Consider the following 16,386-nt stretch of genomic DNA (forward strand, 5'->3'; position numbering starts at 1 on the left):
GAATAAATGTCTTTATCTCCTTTACAAAGTGTGTATTAGACAACAGTATTCTATGTTGCACCATAGCCAGCTGCCCTGGGACATCCTTCAATACTGCATTCATTACAGAGCTAACAGATAATTACACCTAGTTGGGCATTAATGAAATTCAGATCTTATTTAGTGCAAGTAATCCGACAATACTACTACCAGCAATGGTTCAAAGTTTCTGCTTTTTTGATTCTATTAACTTATTATATGATCAAAAATTTGTTCAAATTTCTTTACATAATTTACTTTTTATTTAAGATAGGCACAAGGTGTTGGTACACCTTGTCTGCCACATAAAGATGCTGGGAGAATTAATTCATTAGTTTGTTTATAAAACACCATGGACTATTTGCTTAAATTATGCCATAAAACTGACAGATAAAAAAATTATCACTGAGATTCACAGATAAATGAAGATGCAGTGGAGTGTGAAAGTACATGTATGTGTATATGCTGATCAGCCACAGGATGATAAATCGGCTACATATCATCAGTAGTCAAGATTTATCTCTGGGATTTAGACCTTGACTGAAATCTAATACAACTTCATATCCCAGCTTGTCCAATTTATCATGACAAAGCTAAGCTAACTTTACACAAGTGACCTGACGCACATATGTTTCTGCATGAGAGACTTCAGATGAGTTACTCAACTTTTTACCTGAGAAGGGTATGAAATGATATGCAAAATAGTCGTTAAATTGAAGACACTTTTGTCGACACCACTTGCATGTCCTGGAGCCCTCAAGCTCCAGCACAGCTAAATATTTAATTATAGCCAATCCAGTACATAAAGGGCTGTGCTGCCAACTTGTTCCTCTTTGAGTTTCAGCTCGGCCAGCTGCTGTGTCTGTATCACTGTTCTGCTCCGAACAGATGTTCTTGGTTCTTGCTGAGTGGAAAAACAAGCTGGTTTCCCTTTTCAGATCCTGCTGTCTCTTAGGTTTTCAGTCCCCCAGAGTAGGATTTATGCTACTAATCAGTGCATGGCAAATATGAGGGGAGCAGCAGAGGCCCACTGTGAACTGAGAAGAGTCATCTGAACCAGTCACTCACATAGCATCAATGAATCAGGGAAGGAAGGATGAGGTGAGAGAGAGATGATCTTTCAACAGCATCTCAGACTCAGATTTTTTGGTCGGTGATGCCCTTTACCCTCTTCTTTTAGACAGTAAGTTGATGAAATCTCTCTGAAAAATGCAGCAATAGAAGGGATATAAACTCTTAAGTCAGCATTCAGAACAACATTAAATCCACACACTTCAATTTTATCAGTGAGCTGAGCATCACGTGGAGTTCTGCTCACCCATACTAGCCCAACATCACAGGATTTCCTGACATGGTGCTAATACAAGCTCAATTGCTGCAGAGATGGGTGGCTCTTGTCCTAATACTAATCATGAACAATACCTCTTTGCAAAAATCACAGCACTGCCACTGAGACTGTTATTTTAAGCCCTGCATAGATCAACAGGATTTCCAATTACTTAACTAAAATGATGGAAGAGGCAGGAAATTATTCATGTTTGATGTACTGTAGAAGAGACCATTCTGATCAAGCTGTCACTATCCTGGGTTCAGCTGTGCTTTTCTCTTCACTCAACTCCTCCTCATCAATAGTTACTGCCCATTAACTGATTTTGCAGCCACTGATATGAATAATAGTATTTCCACTCTTGTGGATAGAAAAACTGAGAATACAAAGTCAGAGACACCTTCACAATCCAAGCTCAAATCCCAGGAGAGTCTTTCAATAGACATTAGGATATGGAGAGAATTCAAATCTCCTAGCAGAATGTAATTATACTCAGCAAAATGTTGTATCAGTAATGTGTTCTGGCAAAATGCTTGTGTAAAGGCTTCTGATCATAATACACTGGCACAGAGAAACTACGTTTTGCTAAGAATGACACTTCCAAATCCAAAACTCTCCAGGCACACACAGAACTTTTATATGAGCAACAAAATACATATCAAGATCCATTTTTCTGAAGTTCATGTTATTCTCCAAATAGAAAAGGCATTTCTTGTAAACTATAGGAAGCCAGTTTCCAATCTTTGCAAAAGAAAGTATCAAGGAACAAAGAAGCCTTCCCCATGCCTCCTGTTGACAAAAAGTGCAGTACCTCTGCTCAAGGAATATTCATACCATCTTGTGTTTAACTATGTCACAGTAGACATTTTAGGGGAAAAAGACCACCCAAACTTTCTGTAAACACAGGAACTAAACAGAACAAGTTCAAAAGCCCACAAAACATCACAGAACAGCTGCAGCCAGTTCTCTTCCAGGTATCCAATGTCTTTCAGGGGCTTACATACCATCAATAGTAGGAGTACCACACTTTGGTCTAGTCCTGAGAACATAGTCCTAAAGTAATGGAATAATTTTAAAACCCATAAAAATCACACAGCTTAAGGAAGTTTGGTGGCACAGTCTCTGCCGAGGACTCATTTTTCAAAGAAATGATTCAAGTATTAATGGCCCAGTTGTGGAAGAAATGCCAGACGATGTGGATGGGGAGGGAAAAAACCCACCACCAAAAACCCAATCAAATGTACCTTTGCTCCCACAAGCATCATAAGAATTTCCTCCAAACCAAATTCTGGGAAATCAGCCTTAAACAGTTTTCAGTTTAATCTAATTTTCCTAATAATAATCTCTACTTTAATACCTGTAATGGGTTAGACTCTGCCGTCATGCAACACTGATGAAAACAACAGAACATGCTCACTTACATGGGTGCTGGGTTTATCTCCAAAGTGTTTAGCCATGACCTCCTCCTAGCTGAGCATTAATGAGACGTGAGCTGCATCACAGCTGTTGATAACGGCATTCAAAAGCCACATACTATTTCAAACTGGTTAGTTAACTATCATACTCGCATGCTTTTGTACAGGTATGATTTTTACATTCCACATATATCAGCAGTTTGCAGTGAACCAATAGCATTGTTTTGGTTTTATATCAACTCTGCAGCACTACAAAATATGCTTCACTAACAGCAAACACTAGTGCTACAGACACAGCCTCTAAGAGAAAAGGGGTTGAGAAGAGGCAGAATGTTTGCACATGCTCCAACTGTGCAGCCACCTAGATTGTCAGCACTTGTATGGGCTGTCTGTGGTAGTACCATATCAGCACAGCTCACTCCTTCACAGAATGGGCAATACTTAAAGATGTACTTCCAGGCAAAGTTTCTGCATGTTCCTCTCTTCTAGAAAAAAAAAAAAGTCAAACGTCAAATTCCCATGGTCAGCCTCTATTTTTCTCCCCTCCTTCCTGCAAGTGATGCAACTTCAGAGGAGACTTGGAGAACTTCAGTTGACAACATGAGAAACTGACTACCATGGTGGAAGCAACCCTCAGCTCAGCCTCTTCAGGTCATCCATACCGTCAAGTCACCATGCCTTGCTGAGGTTATTTAAAAGTGGCTAACATGTCTGGCCACAAGAAAAACACCAATGCTGCTTCCCTTCCCCTGAGACATTCACACTCAGCAGAATAATTCTGAGCAAAGTGCGTGCCACAGCACAGGTTTCTGTCCTGTTTTCAATCAGAGCATAAGTTTTAGAAAGGATATATTTAATAATAAAAGGCGAAAAGTTAGAACACTGACAGAACAGCCTATCCTTGACAACAAGAAAGCATTATTGCTGCCACAGAGTACAGTCTGTAGAAACTAAAAGTGAGGATATGAATCAGCTTTGGAAGTCCAATGAAATCCTTTGTCATATAATTTTTTCCTGTTGTGATCACATGAAAATCTTAAAAACGAAAATACTGAGCAAATGCCACTTCTTGTTATTTACACTGCAAACCCACAATGGTGAATGACACCTGTAACCTTTTCATTTCTTATAGCTTCTCTGAAAATAGCTTGATCAGTATTAACCTGGCACTGCAAAGACTTCAGCTTTGCTTCATGTAGCACTCAGAGGCCTGAGTTCACAAGCACTGTAAACAATTTGAGGAACTAAAATAACCAGGCATTAGAAAAGACAACATCAGGTAACGTTTTATCAAAAGCAGATGGGATGATATTATATATGCTCTGCTAAAGAGCTAAGACAAGAGATCTGAGTAAATTTATGGAGAATTACTTAATAAAACCTTCTTAATCCAAAAATGGAAGTCAATGAGTCCTTCAAATGTACTGTAGTTAGCTTGCCAAAACCTTTTTATTAAATGTTCACAATAAACTGATGGGTTATAAATTGTCTGCTGAACTTACAAACAGCCTGAAATACAAGCACATTGGGTAATTTTTGTTATTTCTACAGCATCCACTCAGTGACAGCATAAATAACATCAGCAATCAAGTATCAAAATCATAATTTATTCCTTCAGTATCTGCAACCCACAAACAACTTATATTGTACTCTGGTTTAGACAATATTCTGAGCAAAATGAGCTTGAAACCGTGTCAGAAGAAATTTATTTTCTTTAAAAAAAGTAAGTGATTTTACTCTAGAACAATCAGAGGTGTTAATCCAGTTCTGTACTTAATACTAGCCAGGCTAGAAATGTTGTCATTGCCTTCAGGATCCAGTGAGAGTAACTAAAATCATCACAGAACACTGTTCATTCAGAGTCCAGACAAGGTGTTGGCAGTTGGGATTTATCTGGCTACCTAAATTCTTACCATGCCAAGTAACTGACCAAGATTCCTTCTTTAACTAGTGCCTACGTATTGCTTTAATGTAGTAGGATGCTTTTTAAGGGTAGGTTTGAGCTTTGTTTTACCAGTATGTTCAGAGGAATGAAGCAGAGTGACTGCTGGGGTCCACATGCTGCCTTCCCACAATACACATGCTCCAAGAGCCAAACAGGAGAAAATGTACCAGGAAGGAAAACCAGATGACAACTCAACTTCCCTGCATGCTAAGAGCTGCACAAAACTAGTCAATATCAGCTAGAAAAAGAACAAAGCTAGGAAAAGAGGTTCAGCAAATTTTTGGAGCAGCTGCTATTCATGAGGGCTCTGCGCTACCCTATTCATGACTCAAGCTGCAATTCTGCCCAGAGAGGAGCTGATTCCAGAATAAAAAAAATGAGAGAGAACAGTGTAAACTGGCAATAGGAAGACTATTTGGAGACCCAGTGTATGCATTAACAGCATGGCTATATCCCACACTATTGTTCAACCAGTGGTGAAACTCAGGAAGAGCTACTCAGCCAGTCATGCAGAGATGAGAGAAAGACTGGTAATAAGTACCAGGGTTCATTACAGCACACCATAGTGAACAGAAGTTAATTTTAATTCCATGAGGATCACGCCATGCTTGCCGGGTTCATGCAGATACTCATTGCCATGAAAAGGCAATTAGAAATCAGCCATGAGACAGACTGTATGTACTCTCATGAGCTTTAAAAGGGAAAGAATAACAAGGAATGAAGTTGTTCTTCTGAGGACTGGCAGACCCATGCTTATATAGGATATGTTGGCATAAAAATCCAATTTAGTAACATATATTGCAGCTGATGAGGAGACATGCACCTGAAACAGCTTTGAGTTTTAACAATAAGAATTATTTTTGCCTTTTTTTTTTTGACAGAACCTTTCCACAAAGACTCATAAATGGAAGATTCAGTTAAGACATATGTACTGACATTAAAGAAGACCTTTCCAACTAACCAAAGTGGTTGACTGTCCTCACAGTTTTTTAACATGGTACAGTGGTCCAGGCACTGACAAGTGTCTGAAGAGAACAAGGACTGGAAGGCACTACAGGAGAATCTGGGGGACAGCACACGCAGAACATGACCTGTGTTCTTTATAGTCAGCTTAAATCAGGTTTTCATTTACATTTGTACAGTTAAGCCACTGTTTTACAATTGTCAGTGCATATATGTAATATGTGCATGCTGAGACCTCACAGGTTGCATGAATGCCAGCGCTGTTTCCTTGCTTCCTCACCTTTTGACAGCAGTACTTGTCAGCAACACTTCCCTGAAACCCACTGTGTTCTACCTCTCATACAATGTAATTGATTATAAAATTAATCAAAAGTAATGAAAAACAACTGCATACTAGTACTAGACATAGCAACCTGAAAAAAACAGATTTTACCCAGCTTGGTGTCTTCACCTGGTAAATATCACCCTAGCTTTCCTAGGAGCCTTCTCTTTTCAAACAAAAAAATTACACCTTTAACTGCAGTTACCTTAAGCTATCCTTATTAAGATGATAAACAGGTTTAAGTAACCTTGTATCTCCCTCCAAGCTGACTACTCTCCTTCCACTGAAGCTCCTGGAAATACCCTGATTCAAAGGTCACTTCATGAAACTAGTTTCATATACCAAACTCTTCACAGCATTAGGAGATCTATGCCCTGTCAAAAAAAGGTGTGTATTCCAGAAGAATAAGCAAAGTAAGTGAGCAGTCTTGGGTGTCCTGTACAGCCCAGACTTGGGGAGTATCCCAGTTCTCACAACATGAACTCTGCAGCTGGCAATGCAAAAAGGCTGGAAAATGTAGTGCAACACCTTCTTCACTCACATCTCCTGGAATAGAAAAATGCCTGTTTGTCCTCTGCACACCTCAAAAAATTATTAATAAATATGATGACCACTCAGAGTTTCCTTTATGGATATTGAAAGAAAAACAAAACAAAAAAGCAAAAAGCAAACCATTCCTTTATCAACAGAGAGAAGACCATGTCCATTAACTAGAGCAAAAACAAGCACTTGAGGCCTGGGGAAGAGGAATTTCAAGTCTTACTGAAATAAAGAAAGGCTTGATGTAACTGTTTTGCACAGTCTGATTAGCCAAGGGCTCACATAATTTGTATCAGTTCTTTGGTTTGAGATTGCTTCCATTCTCCCTACACTCCTGTATCACCTGAGAAGGCATCATGTTCCCCCTGACTCATGGAGAGTTGTGTTTTGTGTTGTAATTTGCTAGAACAGTGATTATGCGCAAGTGGGAGAATTTCACAAGCAAAATGTCTTGTCAGTGAAAATAGCAGCTTTACTCCTACATTCACTTAGCAGCAGGAGGCTGAAAGTGTCCTGGGGTTTTTGAATTATTGCTGAAATGAACTCCAGATGCCTGCAGAAAGACTGCTAAATATATACCTAATTGCCAGTTTCTTTTGCCTTAGCCCTGCTGCTAAACAACCTTCAAACAACAGCTGAATTCTTTATTAGCACCTTTATGCAAAATTAAATGGCACTTGTGCAAAGCTGGAGCACAACAGCATGCCAGTGCTTCATAAGCAACATCTCTGGAAGCCTGTCTTGGGTATTCACCTTCATGTGTGGGGGAAGTTTTCTTATAAATTACAGTCTTCCTTTTACATTACACACACACACCAATTTTATACCTCTCAGTTTTTATGCTATAAAAATTTGCATATTTATGTAATATTAATCAGGCACCAAATTTTGCTATTTTGAATATTCAGCAAAGAGCAAAACTATGCTTCCTGGCCTGCTGCCACTCCAATGACTCATCTTTGCTGACATGCAAGCTAATGGGAGTGAAGATTTAGAGTTGCCGTTTCATAGAGAAAAAGGATTTGGAAGAGACAAGCTCACAGGTCCCATGCTTCATCTCTGCTAACCCTGACTCCCACACACAATGCCCACAGTACAGTTAAGAACTATAAAACTGTCTCCGGGCTCTGTGATTATAGGTGTATGTAGGGGTAACTATTAGGAGTATGTACATGAATGCTTTGGTCGGGAAATAGGATGATCTTAAAAATCAAATATCATATACACCACACTGAACTACTTGCATCTCCAAATAAATAAACGTGTTCTTTTGCTGATTAAGGGAGAGGAGAGGCAGAGGGATTGACAGTGTAACCACTCCATCTTGACACAGGAGCACACAGCACACTGTTGACTGCTGCATTCCCATAATAGACAATCCCTCTGCCTTCATGAGTCTATGCTGGTATTTTCCATCCCAGCAGCAAACCTCACCCACAGCTATAACCTGCTGCCCTCATTAGCTCAATATTCCATATCAAGGGAGTCAGCATCAACAACAGAAGCTATTGTGTAACTCTTCCCTTTCCCTCTTTCCCAGGTCTACTGGCTTTGATTTTTACCCTGCTTTCAGCTCACTGGGCCAGTGATACTCTATAATACAGGATTCAGACAACATTCAACCTGAAGTGGCATGGAAGTGCTGCTGTCACCTAACATACACAGGAATTAAAGGACACATCCATAACAGGGCACAAATTACCACAGCTGTAAAGCAGGGCTCAAGTTTTGACACTTGCTAGGTAACTTATCACTGTGTTGGTAATCTCTTTTGGGACTCTTGACAGTCAGAGAGCATGAGGTGTGTATTAGCAACATTTACACAGACTTCAGCTCTATGATGTCTGATTCCTACTAGCCGCGTCAATCTTTAATTTATAATTTGCCTAGTCCTTGCAAGGGTTTCCTGCACAGTTTGACACTTGACTGCAATACTTCACAGAAATCACTGGGACAATGTGAACCTCTGGTTTCTGAGCTTCAGTTCCAGTTATAAACACACAGTGTTGTCTCAAAACACTTCAGGCTGAAAAGTGTGGACATTCCAAAACTTGACTACCATAGTAAGGATGTAAAGGATGGGAAAATCTGGACCTTGCTATTTTCATATGTCTCAAGAGAAAAAAGCATATTGGGCAGGTGCTTCTAGTTAAATGTGTGAAGACTAATGACCTCCTTCAAAACCATGCACTCTGGACAAGATTAATCTTCTCTTTGTTGACTATTCAGCAAAGCAAGCACATAGCAGTGATCTGGTAAAGTTTGTCTTTGAAGAACAAAAAATTTCAAGTCAGCAGTGCTTTCTTTGCCATTTCAAATAATAGAGGGAAGTTTAAATGCTGGAACCACAGCTAAACACATAAAGCAGCTCACAGAATCACAGAATGGCTAAGGTTGGAAGGGACCTCTGGACACTGTAGCAGGCTGCCCAGGACCATGTTCAGACAGTTCTTGAGTATCTCTAAGGATGGAGACTCCACAACCTTGCTGGGCAACTGTGCCAGTGCTCTGTTATCCTCACTGTGAGAAAGTGTTTCCTTAGGTTCAGATGGAACCTCCTGTGTTTCAGTTTGTGTTCATGGCCTCTGGTCCCGGGACTGGGCACCACTGAAAGCCTGGCTCAGTCTTCTTTACACTTTCCCTTCATATATTTGTATATATTGATAATACCCACCCTGATTCCATTTCCTATGCTAAACAGTCCCACCTGTCTCAGCCTTTCCTCAGGTGAGAGGTGCTCCAGTCCCTTAATCAATCTTAGTGATTCTTTGCTGGACTGTCTCCAGTAGCTTTGTACCTCTCTGGTATCTCTCCTGCCCAGAACTGGAGACACTACTGCAGGTGTGGCCTCACCAGTGCTGAGTAGAGGGGAAGGATCACCTTCCTCAACCTGCTGATAACACCCCTCCTAATGCAGTCCGGGATGCCCTTAGCCTTCTTTGCCGCAAGGGCACATTGCTGGCTCATGTTCAACTTGGTGTCCAGCAGGACACCCAGTTCCTTCTATGCAAAGCTGCTTTCCAGCCGGTCAGCCCCCAGCATACACTGGTGCGGGGCTTTGCACTTCCCTTTGCTGAAGTTCCTGAGGTTCCTGTGGGGCCATTTCTCCAGCCTGTTGAGGTTCCTTCTTTCTGGATGGCTGCACAACCCTGTGGTGTATCCGCCGCTCCTCCCAGGTTGGAACGTGAGCAAATGTGCTGAGGGTGCACTCTGCCCCATCATCCAGATCATCAGAATGGTGTTGAATGGAACTGGACTCAGTACTGATCTCTAGGGTACACTGGCCCCCATCTGGAGTTCAGACCACTGATCACCACTCTCTGGGTCTGCCAGCTCAGCCAGTCTTCAATCCAATTCACTGTTTGCTCATCCAGCCCATACGTTATCAGCTTCTCTCTCAGGATCTGGGAAGCAGTGTCAAAAGCCTTACTGAAGTCAAGGCAGACTATATCCATTGCTCTCTCCTCATCTACCAAGCCAGTCATTTCACCATAGAAGGTTATCACGTTAGTCAAGTACAACTTCCCCTTTGTGAACTCATCTAGTTGTCATCTGACTGAGCTTTCCCTGTAGCAGTCTAGTGGCAGAACTGCACTAATGGAATTGGGTCCTCTCTCCATTTCTCAATATAAACCAGAATGCAACAGGCAGATGAAATCCTATGAACAGGACTGCCACCATTTTTCCTATCTGAGATCATGCAAGTAGAAAAACTAGCTTACTTCATTTATAGTAATTCAGTGAATGGCCAAGTCAGCTTCAAGAAAGAACTGAGGAAAGGGAAGCAAAGGTGTTTAAGAAACAAATAAATGCTCCTTAGAAAAAATAACAAGCATTTTCAAACATACAGTGTGTGTGTCTATCCATTTGCTCCTTTTGTCATGGTCCTTCACCAGCTCACAGCAGAGTAGGGACCAGGCATTAATTATCACATTATCTTTGCAGTCATTAAATGCTAAATGAGACTTCTACACTGGACTGTTAAGCAGAGTTGATGACACAGCTCCTTAGGGGCACCTTGGTCTATCCTGTTTGCATTAACAATTCCCAAAGAGATACCACTATAGAGGATCTGAAAGGAAACTGTGGTCGAGAGGTTGATATTGGCATCCGTAAATCCTCTGCATGCTTAAATAAGGAGCTTGGTAATCTCTCTAAATAAAACTCTGCAAAGGGTAACATTTCTGGCATTCTTGGTGCTTCCCAAAACCCAAACTGTCACTGTTATCTTCTGACGCAATGACGAGCTCCTCTTGCTTTCACAGGGATTTTCACAGATTTGCATTAGTTCTGTTCATGCAAGAGAAAGGAAGAATTCAGAACACAAAAGAGTGAGGACAACACCTTCTCCCAGCTCTCCTCATATATAAGGCACAGGTTACAGAGAAAGTTGAATAGGTTTCTACACTGAAGTACATCAGTGTATTTCCTACCTAGCCAGCTGCCTTCTGGATGTTGAAGACCCTAGCTAAAGAATTGAACATCTGTGTCCTGCCTGTGTGCATGCGCACGTGTGTACCTAGAAGAGAGAGTATGTGCACATGCAAGCAGCTGCCTATATCTGGGGAGAAGTGAGATTACAGTAACGCCTGTATAGATGTATGTATTACACAGCTTCCTTAGGACCCCCAATTCAAAGGAGGGGAGGAAAACGAGTAGCCTGCAGTACTGCAATCTGCATGGCAATAACATCCTTACACTGATTTCAGCAAGCCAGACTTTCCTTATCTCACTGTGTTTTTCTTTAAGCTGAACATGTTCATAAAGGGTGCACTGAAAGCTAATGAGAAGATCCTAGCTTCAAGCTTAGCTTCTGGTCAGTGTCTTCGGTGACTAATATTTTACTTCTCCTCTAACTTCTCGCCAACAGAGGCGACCAACTGCTAACCTGAAGTTATGTGGTTTCCAACCCACTTCTACATTAAAACCAGCAGAAGCCACCTATGTTTCTTGCCTAGCACACAGTAAACACAATGTGATTCTAGCAAATAGGCTATTTCAGAGCCTGGTTATGTCTGAAACTCTCCTTGGTGCTTTGGGAAACAAAGTAATGTCAATAAATTATGTTCAATTGCAACATAGTTATTTCCAAGCTTGTTTGATGCTTAGCATTTGAGGAAAACGATATGCTTACTCACCATAAGGGATATATGCCAAGCCTACTGACAATGAAGACAATGGCAAATGTAAGGAACAGAAGGTCACTCAGTTTTTGACACTTGCAATAGTTTGCCATTTTGGCAGCCTGTAAAAGAAAGAAATGTCTGTTTACTTCTGTGAGGATAACTGAGTTCTCTTGTATTGTGTGTAAGCTGTAAGAAGAAATCAAATTTTTATGAAATTGCTAACATTTTCATTGGGCCGTCTCACAGTGACCTCGTAACTCCTCTCCACCAAGCAGCTGGAAAATGTCTTCTTAGAAAACACCCAGACTGAATAAAACCACAGTACATCTCTCATTTCTTCCTTCCCCATGCAATTTCTTTTTTGAAATCCTACAATTTCAGATTCTCAAAACTCTTCTAGACCTTTTATTGAACCCCACTGTGTTAATGCTGTCCTTGTCCCCAGTCTCTTTACATACCTGTCTCTCACCTTTCCAGTATGATCCACTTGCATTTTCAGCATCCATCCATCTTCTACCTGCCCCATGCTCCCTGACCTTCTAGTCTTTGCTACATATAAACTTTGTCCCAAATCCTCTACTATGCCCCATGTCCTATGTTCTCCTACAGCTTCTCCCTTCCTGCCCTATACAGAACAGTCTCCACCTCAAAGATTACACCCCTCCCCTTCAAATCTTTTCCAAGCCTCTCATTCCAACTTTTGCTTTCCAACTTGTTGCCCTATGCCTATTTTTACATGCTTCTCTCATTTGTCTTCATGCAGTCTTCTGACTCCTACTCATTGAAGAAGTCACTAACTATTCTTCACTCAAACTGCACATTAAAACACTGATCTTCCCTGAAGTTTCTTTGTCCTCTTCTCCCAGAAAAAAAAAAGCATGTACACGCAAGATTGTTTTAAGACATCTATGCTGCATCCACAATGTTCATGTGCATTAGCACATGATTTTAAAACATCTGCTTCAAGGCAGAGACAGTCTGTCTTTATGCTTTCTGCAAATGTATCCAGGGAGTCACTGTACAATGAAGTACGCGAAGAGCCTGATTTTGTGTCCACTTAAGTCACTGGGAATAATTTTAAAGCCCTGCCTCTGAGGGGACCTGTATCCAACTTCCATACTGAGAAGATGTTTTCTTGTTCAGACTTTCCAGAGGGCTAAGAGGGAGCAAAATTACCACAACTATGTATACAGAGTACTATTCTGAATGCAGAATTCAAACCAGAGAATACCTAAAATAATGAGAAGCACTCTTGCATTCTGTCTGATTTTTTTGGCATGAACACACCAAACCTCAGACAATCTGGGTGCCAAATCCAACCTGCACTTTTGGATGTTACCTAACTTCTGCAATGTTTTCACTCAGCACCTGCATATAAAGGATATTCCTCACTAACAGAGAACAAGCTAGGAAGCTCAACAAAACATGAGGAAAGCCACCGCTGCTGCAAAGAAAACATAACCCTTCCAAATTAGTCCTATATTCTAGTGGACAAAAATGAGTTTCCTAGCAGTCTGTAGTCACAGTCTGGCTTAAGGAAAAGAGAACACTTTGGTGCTAACATGCAAAACAGAAAAGTTACTAATGCCTTGATTTTCAGATGACTGAAATTTCAGATAGGAATTTTGGATGTATCTCCATGGTGGTAGTCTAAAAAAGCTGCTTTCATAGTCTGTGGAGCTGATACTGCTATAGCAACTTGTAGTAGTATCATGCCATTTCTCAAAACAGTACAGCTGTTAAGTCATCAGTTCTCAAATAACAAATCTACAAATGATATTGATAGGAGGGACTACCAAGAAAGGGAGAGAGTATGTAGTTGTTGGATGGAATTTGGCCTCCTAAGACAACACAATTTTGAAAGCATGAAAACCATGACTACAACTGGATAACAGAGCTCTTCCAGATACTCTTACTAGTCTATCTAAATGCATTTATTTTACAGTGCAGCTATTTGCCTTGGTCTGAAGTGCCCATTCCCTGCTTTTTTAGAAAAGTGTGCTAGAAGATAGCTGGAACCTGACAGAAAGGATTCAGGCTGAACTGTCAGCTATGTGAGGCTCATACACTAGAAGCCTACCAAACTTCCAACTACTCACATCCATCCACTGGCATCAAAACTGTCATAGTGTTCATTAACTGAAGCTGAAAAGTCTCAAGGTCCCCAAATAGGTGGGAATTTAAGTGCTTCAGCAGGCTAGGTCACGGTGTTTCCAACCCACAAGCTGTACTGCAGTGCAAAGATAACCAAAACTCCATAAACAACTCAGCTTGGGATTCTGAAAGTTGTCTCTCAGTAGCCTAGGTTTCAGTTTAAGCTAATGTAATGGCTTCCTAGGTAAGCAAATTACTCTGTGTTAAGTCTGTCCTGCCATGGCTAGGCTGCTTTGAGTATCCAAGACAACATTCATTCAGACCTAAGAGAACAGCTATGTATTCCTGAAAATCCTACTATGACTCTTCTGTACCTGCACACGCCTTATGACCTATGGAAAAAACCTCACCTCCAGAATATACTTTCTGCAATAAGAACAGCAAAAATGTTGCATTCCAGCTTTCCACAGGGTATGTTTCATTCTGAATGGTAGGTGGAAAGAGTCTAGTGGCCTCTGAAAATACTTTTTAATTTTTACAAATACATAATATGTAAAACAGGCCTAGTGCACAAGTGACCCATCATGGCAAGATATTTTATCAGCTTCTTTTGCAATTTGATAATTTTCTTCCTCTGCACTGACTTTCCCCTCAGTAACGCCAGCAGTGTGTAAGCATCTGTCTCCTCTCATATGGCACCGGGGCTGTGACCCACTGCCCTAGCAGAAAAAAATCTGTTGAGTGAGTTGTAATGGTCCTCCTAGGAAATGCTGCTCAGGGCTTGTGATTATCTTTCCTACACTTCAGAGTAGCTTTAGTATTTCCAGACAGAGCAGACTGAACGAATGGACTAGAAAGACCACTAAAGTATGTGTCCCATGGGGAAGTGTATACACTGAATGTCTGTAAATCATATGAGAATAACAGCAATTTCTCTTTGTCTTAGCCAATGAATGAACAGAGAAATTGAACAAAAATATGTATCTCACTGTGTTCAAGGTAAGGTTTTGACTAGCCTAACAGCTGCCCTCCAGTGGTTTTATAGTTCCAAGACACTGATCTGATCTGGAATGAACACCTTCAAGTACATCCTGGTGGTGAGAAAAGAAGAATTAAGAAAATTTGTGTGAACCCGCAGCCAACAGAATGGATCTACATAATTTCTAAGCCAGAAAAATTAACTTGTAAAGATGTAATTATTTCTAACAGGAGAAATCCAGATTCTCTGTTGCTTTCTATCTCAGGCAGTCATGTGCCTTCTAGATTAAAAAAAAAGATTAAAAAATGAAACCAGATTTACAGCACTATTGAATCAGAATGGCAGGATTTTGATTCTGCAATAGGTGACTCACACAGTGAGACTACAATCTTTCATAACAGGATCCTTATAACTACTTTAATAAAAAAATAATTTCAGATAAAATAGTTATTAACTTTGGTTTGATCCTGATGGAGAGTTCACGGACAGCCCAATCCCACCATCACCCAGTGCTGTCTAAAAAATGATGCAGGATGAAAATATCTCTTTATTGCCACTATGGAAGTTACAGACCATCTTGAATTAAAAGAATTTCAATCATCCCTTCTTTTCCAAAGCCAGCTACTTAACACTTGCATCTGCATGCAGAGGCATGGGAACTTGGAAAAACCTGGGGACCAGGTGAGCTCACTGCCTGTATACAGCCACTAAATTGTCCACTACCCTCTTCCCAGCAAAGCACAGCACAAACAAATCGTGACACTTTGATTCTTTTGGAGACAGGGTTCTTACTGCACCACCATGTCAGAGGGGTCAAGAACCAGGAGCTTCTATCCCGCAGTCACCACTTTCCAGATTTTGCAATTTTGAGCTGTTGACTTTACCATGTTATATTTTAAAATCTGTGTATAACCCTCCCTGGCATGCAATGCATTACCAGTCTCTGCTCTGTACATGCAACTTATCAAGGCATAAACCAGCCTGAAGTCACAAACATGTACTGCTACAAGTGTAATATATTTCAGCATGGAAATACACTATATTAATCACCATTACCATCTTGAATTGGATTCTTTGCTTATGAAATACTTGTTCTGCATAGCAAATAGATCTACCTACTGACATGCTAGCTCTCTGAATAGTGAATACTGTATACAGACACTATATGACGTATGTATTATCTCACCTCTAGGACAACATCGGCTGCATCATGGAGACATAAGGTCAAGGTTCCCACTCGTGTCAGATTGGTTACATATGAGAAGGTTATCAGAGTGACTGTTACAATGTGATGTGTAAACATAATGCCAAAGTCCTAGAGCAGCAAGAAGCAGGGAAAAAAAAAAAACAAAACCAAACAATGAAGCAAACAGTGAGATTCAGTACTCATACAAAAATGGATGGATGTTTTTTTTAAACCCAGCATTATGGTTATGTTACATAAAGATCCTGCTACATAAGTGCATTAAATACTTTGCTATATTATTTCACTTTGAATAAAATAATAATTGTATGCTAGCAAAATGCAAAAATACTATTAAAAGCTAGGTAATATCTACACTTCTCAGTTCATAGTAATTTAACCTAATGAAGTAAACACTTGTGGCTGAAGTTACTTTGAAAAGGCATATGTACATACAAATCAAATTACACCATA

General features: G+C 40.4%; 1 protein-coding gene across 3 annotated transcripts in view; it reads right to left on the reverse strand.

Annotated features, from left to right (window-relative positions):
- The window catches only part of CERS6 (ceramide synthase 6), a 122,898-nt gene that overhangs the window by 13,897 nt on the left and 92,615 nt on the right, over positions 1 to 16,386 (reverse strand). For all 3 annotated transcript variants that reach the window (XM_026852850.1, XM_026852849.1, XM_026852848.1), the window contains exons 7-8: positions 15,916 to 16,044; positions 11,669 to 11,775 (exon numbers count right to left, since the gene is read on the reverse strand). In XM_026852850.1, coding sequence (XP_026708651.1) covers positions 11,669 to 11,775; positions 15,916 to 16,044 — 236 coding nt within the window. The remainder of the gene's footprint in view (positions 1 to 11,668; positions 11,776 to 15,915; positions 16,045 to 16,386) is intronic.

The sequence above is a fragment of the Athene cunicularia genome, assembly GCF_003259725.1.
Source record: "Athene cunicularia isolate RWA chromosome 7 unlocalized genomic scaffold, athCun1 chr7_part1, whole genome shotgun sequence".
In the NCBI taxonomy this organism is placed as follows: Eukaryota; Metazoa; Chordata; class Aves; order Strigiformes; family Strigidae; genus Athene; species Athene cunicularia.